The 10,296-nt window shown below is 40.1% G+C and overlaps 1 protein-coding gene across 2 annotated transcripts; it reads left to right on the forward strand.

The window, feature by feature from the left end:
* Nucleotides 1-1,252: 1,252 nt before the first annotated feature.
* LOC110720281 (heavy metal-associated isoprenylated plant protein 21-like) lies at nucleotides 1,253-2,376 on the forward strand. Of its 2 annotated transcripts, none has more exons than XM_021899281.1 (3): nucleotides 1,253-1,406; nucleotides 1,573-1,648; nucleotides 1,969-2,374. In XM_021899281.1, the coding sequence occupies exons 1-3, from the start codon at nucleotides 1,305-1,307 to the stop codon at nucleotides 2,262-2,264; spliced, it is 474 nt and encodes a 157-aa protein (XP_021754973.1). In that variant the 5' UTR covers nucleotides 1,253-1,304; the 3' UTR covers nucleotides 2,265-2,374. The 2 variants fall into 2 exon arrangements, with proteins under 2 accessions (XP_021754973.1, XP_021754975.1); XM_021899283.1 differs by having other exon boundaries at nucleotides 1,256-1,406; nucleotides 1,577-1,648; nucleotides 1,969-2,376.
* The last annotated feature ends 7,920 nt before the right edge of the window (nucleotides 2,377-10,296 follow it).

Raw genomic sequence — 10,296 nt, forward strand, 5'->3', positions numbered from 1 at the left:
AGTTCAATGTGGTGTGCGGTGGGATGGAAATTCACTACCCTCCGTTTCATAATGATGTTACTGTTTTGCAAATTGATGCAAAATTTTTTCCATCTTTGACCGCAAATATCTTTAATCTCACACTAACAAAAATTATAAAAGTTAGATATTAATAATCTACTCACCAAGACGAATCAAACTAGATCCCACATGACTATATTTGCTCTTATAGATTGAGAGAAATTTAGAAGATTATTTCTTTCTTAAAAAAGTCAAAGATTCAAAACAGGAGTATTTCACAGTTTATTACAAAATTATTTGCTATTTACACGAATAATATTAACCTTTTACGACATTATTGACTTATTCTGGCCCCTTTTCTGATTATAAAATTGAACGATTTAAAAAGCAAAGCCATACCTAACGAACAAAAATGAAAGCAAAACACAAAAGCACTTCAAAAATCCTTTCTCCATTAGCCTAATCGATAATTAATTAATTCTAATATCCAAAAAAGCAAACTCACTCACTCATAAAGTTAAAATATCGAGACATAATATCATGCATTTTGAGCATCTTTGATAATAAATTTGGTCTAATTTCTAAATTAGATCAATCATTCAACCTCCTTTTCATCGAACAAGTATATTTGATTTTTCATTTTCTCTTGGTTAAGATCACGCAATCAAGGGATACCATTCCTCATTTAAATTAAAATAATATCTTATCTTAAACACTAAAATTGACGTGATTTGTGTCTATAAGTTGTTATCCTTGGAGAAAAAGGCATGGTTCAATTGTTCAAATACGAGTTTGTTTGAAGTTTAGGACAATGTTTTAATCAAGACACGACTATTATAATTCCAGATAAACATAAATTTGTAAATAGTTAAGCTCGCCTTATCTAGTTATCTCTAACGCCACAAAGTTAGAAGCATGTATGATCGCTCATATACGTTCCAAGAATATTTAATCCAAGGAAGAAGATTAATTAAGTAGATTAACTAATATTCCCAAGCTGTAATACATAATTAGAAATACTGTTAAAACATTTGGAGACAGTTGTTGTAATTATAATCCTACATACTAAAATCTAATTGCATAAACCTATCTTACCTTTTCTTTATAAAGAAAGTTGGCACAAAGTGATTATACTGTAAGCTGGCCAAAATTCTGTAAATATATTAGATAAATTAAGGTTTGGACCTCTCATACAACTAAGGCTACTTACTTTATGTGACATTTGAATAATTTTAACTATTATATAGTACAAATGTACAATATATTTTCTCACCCTATATAAGTCTTCTGCCTGAAGTGCATACATGCTTTGCTTTTCTTCACAGCAAGATAAAATGGGTGCACTTGACTATTTTGCCAACTTTTGCACTGTCACCAGCACAAGGAACAGGCGTAGGCCTTTTCAGGTAAGCGCCTCCGGTAACACTTTGCTAAATTAAACCCTCTGTATGTCCAGAATTAATAGTCACGTTATTATTGTGACTTTTAAGTCTAGACAGAGTTAGTATATGATATGAAGTATCACTAGTACATTATAGATGAGATTTTGGTGGTGTTTTTTCTTGTCATAAGACAGTTGAGATCAAAGTCAAAATGGATTGTGATGGCTGTGAAAGAAGAATAAGAAGTGCTGTCACCAACCTCAAAGGTTCTCTTCTCTTCTCTTCATAATCCATCCCTCTTTGAATTCTTCCTATTTTCTCAACTCAATAAGTTTATAATCATAATTACTTGAATATGCGATTTAATTTTTGAGTTGTACGTACTTGGGGTAATTCACATATTCGTCTTATTAATCATATACTCCGTAGCAGTTACACGTGTAATAATCTTCGTAATTTTTCCATAATTTCATGAGACTAAATGGTGTATGGTTACGTTTCACATATAACTCTATGATGAATATTGTGACAATTTTTATATGATATTTCGTTTACATCAGTGCCTTAATGTGACATTTTAATGTAGGAGTGAGATCAGTAGAGGTAATAAGGAAGCAGAGCAAGGTGACAGTAAGTGGGCATGTGGATCCAAACAAAGTACTAAAGAAAGTGAAGGACACTGGAAAAAAACGAGCAGAATTTTGGCCCTACATTGAGCATAATTTAGTAGCATATCCTTATGTTGTTGGAGCCTATGATAAGAGGGCACCTGCTGGTTATGTTAAAGATGTTCCTCAAGCTTACCCTTCTTACAATGGACCTCAAGATAACATTTCTACTTTTTTTAGTGATGATAATACTGATGCTTGTTCCATTATGTAATTTTCGTCTAGATTTAGTTGTCACATTTGTACTAATTGGAATTTCCTAATTAATGTAATGAATTGATTATTATATATAACTGTAATACTTTTTTTTACCCTAAGGTTTTTGTATAATATTTGTGAATTTCATTCATTTAACATTTAACTAGATAAAATCTTTAAAATCATAAGATAATTTATATTTGATTCAACCATTTTTTTTTTTAGTTTTTTAATACCTAGTTGGCATTGTACTTGTCTTTAATCTAATTCGCTATGGCGATTGAATTTTTAACTAAGCCATTAAAGAAATTAACAAGTTTCTAAATTTTCCAAATAAACATATGTGTGGATGTGTTAACCATCCACCCTCATGGATGTGTGCTCATTTTTTTACAAGTTATAAACCACTTCCTCCTTTTTTTTTAGTGTTCCATTTTTATATGGGATGAAGTGTGAAATGGGTCGACATCTGAATAAATATGGATATGAACCCAACGTATCTATTGAATAGGCTGATATGTTCCATAAAGCAGACATATCGGCCTGTCGGTACTCAGCACGTGGCAGCAATAGCTTGACACTTGGCAAAAAAAAAAGCTTTGCATGCTTCATAGCCACCTGTCATGAGGTTCATTATAAATAGTAAGTTAAGCTCTATTAATGGTAGATATTTTTATTACTCTCTCTCTCTACTTTCTCTCTCTTACTTATCTTCTTTTTCTTAAACACATTCTAACTTTATCATCGGAGTGGTTATCCGCGGATCACCCCGAGGTTAGCCAACTTCTGTCCATTGTGTTGGTTCTCAGCTTGCCGATAGGACTATCAGGATCTCGAACTCTCGGGTAATCGGATCCAGACATAAACAACTTTGATTTTTCGGACTCCATTGATGCAATATATCACTTTGACCAATGTTTTTGTTTTACATATAAGATCTAACATAATCATGACATATTTTCAATGTAGTAGTATAATATTTGAAAATCGTTTATAATTTATATTTATTTCTAATTTATTTTTAATTAAAGAAAATATCAATCAAATTTTCAAATTGACAAATGTACAGATAAACTTGGGTATTAAAAAAAACAAAAAACAAAGGGAGTATACTTTTCACCTTATAGTGTTTTTTATGAAAATGAGGTGGCTTGCTAGGAAAGGAGTATGTGTGAGAGTAAATTTGCAAGCATGTTGAGCTTGCAAACTTAAACTGGAAGTTTCACAAGCTTAAAAGTCTTCAACTCAACTATCTACATTTGTAAAGATCAGGAATCTCTGAATAATTTGACTAGTTCAACAGCTAAAGCTCTCTGTTTCACTCAGGAATCCTGAAACTAAATAGTTGAGTTGACACTTGACAGAAGCACCACCACTTCATTGCATATTACACATTTCATAGTATCTCTACACAATTTTGGGTTCAAAATGAGTACAAGTATTTTAGCAAAATAAACACTAACTTATTTTACGGTAAGGAGAAGGACCCTGATCGAACCTCAACCCTCACGGTTTTTTTTGGTCCGATACTTACGGGTTCGACACTTTGAGAGTGAGGGGAAAGAATAAGGGATCCCCATCCTCAAAGTGCCTCTAGTGGGGATTGAACCCCCAACCTGATACAATCTTTCCTACTAGACCAAGTTTAGCTTGGTAAAATAAACACTAACTTAATGCTGAATTATCTATATACACATTTTATTTTATACTTCGTACAAGAGCAGAGGCATCCAACCGTTTATCCCTAACGACACAGCAATAATCCTAGAGGCCGGGAAGAAAAGGTTTCACGTCTTACTTCGAGATGCACCTTATAACCTCTAATTACGGATGGTAATGAGACAAAAGCATTAGTTTTGTAACCCAGATCAACAACTAAATAAACTCAAGAATTACTTATTTAGAACATCATAAGGAGTAGCAAAAAACAGCAAAAAAGAAATGATTGTTGAGGTAGAGTATACCATTATCATATCTTTTGGATACAGAGCAGTACTTTCTAGAGTTGGGAATATCTCGTGAAGCCAAAACAAAACTAAATCAGGAGCAATGGATAGATGACTGATTTGACCTACACGAGGAAATGGTGTACTCCTAATTTCTGCAGCATGTCTGTCTCTGTATCTTTGCCTGAACTACTCTGATCTTAGTCAATTCACAACCTCTTTCTCTCTCTCTCCTCTTTCTCTCTCTAAAAATGCACTATTTATGCATGTTGCCAAAGAACCCAAATGTCCAAAACAAACATACAGTAATATATTATAACAGGGAACTTGGAAAAGTAAAGGGTTTTTTCCATTTCAACAGCAAAGATAAGTCTGAAATCTTCAGAATGCCTACTGCTCAAAACCAATCCCTGAACATGGAGGTTTATAACTTCCTTGCTATCATAATTTTATCCAGTTTTTCTCTTTTTCTTGTTTGTTAACTTAGATTAGTTCTATGTGTAATAACTAATTAACTAGCTTAATTACCGACTCATTACTTCTCTCTGTTTACAGACTGTGGTTCTTAAGGTGAATGTGGATTGCCATGGCTGTCGTCGAAAAGTGAAGAAAGTTCTGAAAAAGATTGAAGGTTTTACACTGCTCCATCTTCCATTTTCACTTACAGTTATACTTCACCTTGATTTTCTGTTATGACAAAATGCATTGTACAACTATTTTTTTCTGTGATATAAAAACATTTGTCTGAACTTCTACACTACAGAAATGCCATGAATTTTAGTACTCTAAACCAGTGAACATACCTAAACAGTTAAACCACTAGTAGTCCTTACAAAATAGCAACAAAGACTCAAGTCCCAAAATGAGTTTCTGGGATCAGCTAATATGAATCGTCACAAGGAACAGTACGTGAACTTGAAACAAGAAAAGAAAAGAGATAGGTTGAAAAAACTAAACAAAGAAAAGTGAGAAAGTGGAAGAAAACAAGGAAAGAAAAAGAAGAAGAAGCTCTACAATGCCTAATGCTTGTAGCTATTTCAGAATTTTTATGTAAAAAAAATATCTGTGATTCTCCTGTAGAACTTTTTGCAGTGTGAGCTTTCATAGTACAACGATTTGCAGTAGGATTTCTTATCTAATCATTTGGCTAATGGTACTTGTAAGAAGTTGGATATTTAGTACTAATAAGATTTCTTTAATATTAATCAGGGGTTTATGCAGTAAACATAGATGCAGAATAGCAAAGAGTCGTAGTTATAGGTGATTAAGGGATTTTGCTCCCACCAATCGGAATGCGCCACGTGGGCCAATCAGTACCTGCCAAGTGTCCCCCAGTTGGACCTCTCAGGGCTTGCCACGTAGCACACGCTTATTCGTCCACCCTGGACTTATTATGTCATGACACGTGGCATACTCCATGCCTAATGGAGAAGCCGGTCACCTAGGCCCAACTTCCAAGGGAGGCCCAATCAGCCCAAGGTTAACCTAAACCTAGATTGGCACGTTTCCCGAGGTTATAAATACCTCCCTTAATCCTCATTAAGGGAGGGAACGCAGATTACACACATTAAACACTCTCACCTAGAGAGACCCAATCACTTTAATTTCCGCATTAATTACTCCTTAATCAAGTACTAACTTGACCGTCGGAGGCGGATCTCCAATCATCTGGAGCATCCGTTTGTTTTGCAGGTACAGGCGTCCGGTTCCAGTCTCGGAATTGTAACTCTCCCGCAGGACATCAGAAAACCCCGAAACATTTTGGCGCCGTCTGTGGGGAGAGTACTTCTGATATGGCACCCACGTTTGTACTGGCTCCTGAAGAGAGACGTCCCCTGGACGATCCTCTAGTTCAGTCGGACCACGATACTGAGAATGAATTTGAAGTTAAAGCTCACACAGCTTCAGACGGGACCCTAAGGGCCCGACGTACCCGTCATACCGAAAGGAGGGAACGGGAACATCTTCAAACTGGAAGCGAGCCAGCAGGCGCACCGCCTGTTCGGCAGCAGCCGACTGATGGGTCTGCTCCCATCACAAGGAACGAACTCATAACCTTCATGAGGGACTTCAAGGGAGAAATTCAAGAGTTGATCAACAAGAAGCCGCCTGCTCTGGACAAGGAGCAGTCGGCTAAGAAACCCTCCACTTCACGGAAGAGGAAGCCAGTTCAAGGGCGAGAGGCGACCCCTCATCCTAAATCTAGGAAGTGGGAGCCACCTGCCCTTGATTTCACAAAATCCAATATTCAGGCGGACGGGTCGAGAAAAACATACACAGACGCTCGGCTACTGCTAGAGCAGAAGAAGAGTGACCGATTGTTAGAGTCGGCCTCTACTTCAAACTTCCAAGACAGTCTGCGAAATACCTGGATGAGGCATACTCATTCGTATCATGAGAGTCAGTCAGGCGGCACCTCCCGTCAGTCCGGCTTTCATAGCGACCAGGCGGTACCAAACTTACCGTTTGTACCGCAACAACAATATTTTTTACAGCCACCTCCGTTTGGTGGACATGCAGCAAAAAATGTCCAACCTATGGACTGGCAGCTACGGTTGCTTAGACTTGGTGAACAGTCGTCGGCCTTCTCCAAGGAAATTACTGAAGCCGCTCAGCCGGCCAAAGTGAAAAATGTATTAGTAGGCGCCTATGACGGCACTACTAACCAAGAAGACCATCTTATGGCATTCACCAACCTGATGTACCTTCAAGGGTTGGATGATCTCACTTGGTGCAAGTGTTTTCCAGCGACTCTCAAAGGAATCGCACAACAATGGTTCGACAACCTGCCGACTGGTTGTGTAAATAACTTCAAGACGCTTGCTTACTTATTCACCTCCAACTTCGCCATGAACATCCCTGCGAAGAAGACGACCCTTGATTTAGGAACAATTCAGTAGGGCGAGAAGGAGGGGCTTCGTTCTTACATCAGGCGATTTAACCTGATGAGAATACAGATTCAAGGGTTACCGGATGAAGTAGCCTATACTGACTTTTTCAGAGGTCTCAAAGACGGGTCGACCTTCAAATTTGATTTGGTCCGAAAGAGGGTGGCGACTCTTTAAGAGGCCTTGATTGAAGCGGAAGCCTATATAAAGGCGACTGATCTTTGTAGTACGGTAAAACAGTCAGACGGGAAAAGGTCCGACAAAAGAGAAGGACGACAGAAGCAGTCGTCAAACAAAGACGAGAAGAGAAAAGAGGTCTGGGCAACTGATTCCTCTAAACAGCCGTCCCATAAGAAGAAAAAAGAATTCAAACCATACTCCCCAAAGTATGTGTTTAACAAGGATATCCAATTTATCCTAAAGGAAATCAAGGGACGGATCTCAATTGAGAAGCCGGTCCCCATGAAGGGTTCTGCAAACAATCGGAACCAAGAAAAATTCTGTGATTATCATGAAGATGTTGGTCATCACACCAATGAATGCATCACTCTCATGCGGTATCTGGACCGCCTGGCTGAGCAAGGTGACCATGACACTTATGTCAAGAAATCTACGGGGAACACTTCCTCGAAAAAGCAGTCGACCAAAAAGAATCAACAGGCCGACAACTCCGATACAGATGATGCAGTCGTCTACACCATTGCAGGCGGCTTCTCAGGAGGCGGCCCCACTATTAGGGGCAACAAAGACAATATCAGACGGTTAGATGTAAATTCCGTTCACCAAAAACGGCCCTCCAAATATTCATTTCCTGAGATTGTCATCACTGAAGAAGATCTAGGAGGGGTAAGAGGGCCGCATGACGACCCTATCGTTATTGAATGTAAAGTGGCCAACCAGAGAGTTGGCCGAATCCTCATAGATACCGGAAGCTCCTCAGATCTCATCAGTAGCAAATGTCTGTCGAAACTAAAATATCAGACTGATTGCATACATCCGGCATCCCACCCTTTAGTAGGGTTTGGAGGAGGAGTCGTCCACCTAGTGGGACGATTGGATTTACCCATCCGCCTGGGCGAAAAAGGGGAAGGACGACACATGGTAGTCCGGTTCCTGGTAGTAGAAGAACTCTCGGCCTACAACATGATTCTGGGACGACCAACCCTGAATAATTTCAAGGCTGTTATAATCCCATCTCTTATGTTGCTCAAGTTTGAGAGGGATAATGGAACAGTCGGGTCCCTAAGGGGAGATCAGAGGATGGCCCGAGAGTGCTATCTCTCGGATGTCAAGCCCACGATTATGGCCACTGGGTCGAGAGGTGGAAAAATAGACCTTGACAATGTCAAGGAGAGTGCGCCTGTTCAAGAAGCAGGCGGCAAGAAGAGAAAGGCATCCCAGACAGGGGCCGCAAGAAAAGACAGAAAATAGCAATCATTGGCAGAGGAGCGGTCGGATGAATTCCGCCCTCAGCCAGCTGGTGAGCATACGGATCTGATCTTATATGACTCGCGTCCTGACAGAACAATCAAGGTTGGGACGACTGATCTAAGGGACCTGGGTGACGACTTTCACAAACTATTGAAAGAATACAAGGACATCTTTGCATTCGAAGTCCATGAAATGTCAGGCATTAGTCCTGATCTGGCGGTACATAAACTGGCCGTGGATTCGAAAAAGAAGCCGGTACGGCAGAAGAAGCGGAACCATGGCGAAGAAAGAAGTCAGGCGGCAGCCGCCGAAGTTAAAAAATTACTTGATGCAGGGTTCATTCGGCAATGTTACTTCCCAGACTGGGTTGCAAATGTGGTGCTTGTTAAAAAGCCGAATGGCACCTGGCGAATGTGTGTAGACTACACAGACTTAAACAAGGCGTGCCCCAAAGACAGTTACCCTCTGCCTAAAATTGATAACCTGGTCGACTCAACAGCCGGCCATGCTTTGATGAGCTTTATGGACGCCTACTCTGGTTTCCATCAAATTCCTTTATGGAAGAAAGATCAGGAGAAGACGGCCTTCGTCACTGATCAGGGCTTATACTGTTACACGGTCATGCCGTTTGGTCTTAAGAATGCCCCGGCCACTTTCCAGCGAATGATAAACACTGTGTTCTTTGATCAGATTGGGAGAAATGTCGAGGCATATATTGATGATATGATTGTCAAGTCTAAACTTCAGAAAGATCATCTGTCGGACCTCCGAGAAACTTTCGCCACACTCAGGCGGCACCATGTCATGCTCAATCCCAAGAAATGTTTCTTTGGAGTTGAGTCTGGGAAATTTCTCGGATTCCTTATCAATCAGAGAGGAATACAGGCGAACCCTGAGAAGGTGCAGGCGGTCATCGACATGCAGTCGCCTCGTACCATCCGAGAGGTTCAGAAGTTAACAGGTTGTCTGGCGGCCTTGGGAAGATTTCTAAGCCGATCAGGCGACAAATGCCTATACTTTTTCCAGGCAATTAAGAAAAAGGCAAGGTTTGAATGGGGGCCGGATGCTGAGGCAGCCTTCCAGAAATTGAAAGTTCACTTGCATTCCTTGCCGAGGCTGGTCAGCCCTTTGCCCAAAGAAGTACTCTACATGTACCTGGCCGTCTCTGATCATGCGTTAAGCGCTGTTCTTCTTGCTGAAAGAGACGGTTGTCAGCTCCCGGTCTACTTTGTCAGTCACGTACTGAAAAATGCCGAGTTGAGGTATCCCTTAGTGGAGAAATTTGGTCTTGCACTCTTCATGGCTGTTAAAAAAATTGAAGCCCTACTTTTTGGCACATGCAGTCGTCGTGTATACAGACCAACCTATCAAGCGGCCACTGACCATCATGGAGTCGTCAGGCCGAATGATCAAATGGGCCATAAAAATACAGAGCCTCGAAGTTACCTTCGAGCCTAGAAAAGCAGTGAAGGGGCAAGCCTTTGCTGACTTTATTGTTGAGATGACTCGTCCTCCTGACTCTCAAGTTCCAGACCAAGTCTGGAAGGTATATGTGGATGGAAGCTCTACTTCAAATGGTTGTGGAGCAGGCGTCATATGTCAATCGCCAGAGGGCGACAGGTACGAGTATGCTCTACGCTTCAGTTTTCAGGCCTCAAACAATGAGGCAGAATATGAAGCTTTACTGGCCGGAATCCGCATGTGCAGGCGGCAGGGGCAAGAAAAATAGACGCCTGTTCCGATTCACAATTGATAGTGAGTCAGTACAATGGCGAATATGAAG

The sequence above is a fragment of the Chenopodium quinoa genome, unplaced genomic scaffold (genome assembly GCF_001683475.1).
Source record: "Chenopodium quinoa cultivar QQ74 unplaced genomic scaffold, ASM168347v1, whole genome shotgun sequence".
Taxonomy (NCBI): Eukaryota; Viridiplantae; Streptophyta; class Magnoliopsida; order Caryophyllales; family Amaranthaceae; genus Chenopodium; species Chenopodium quinoa.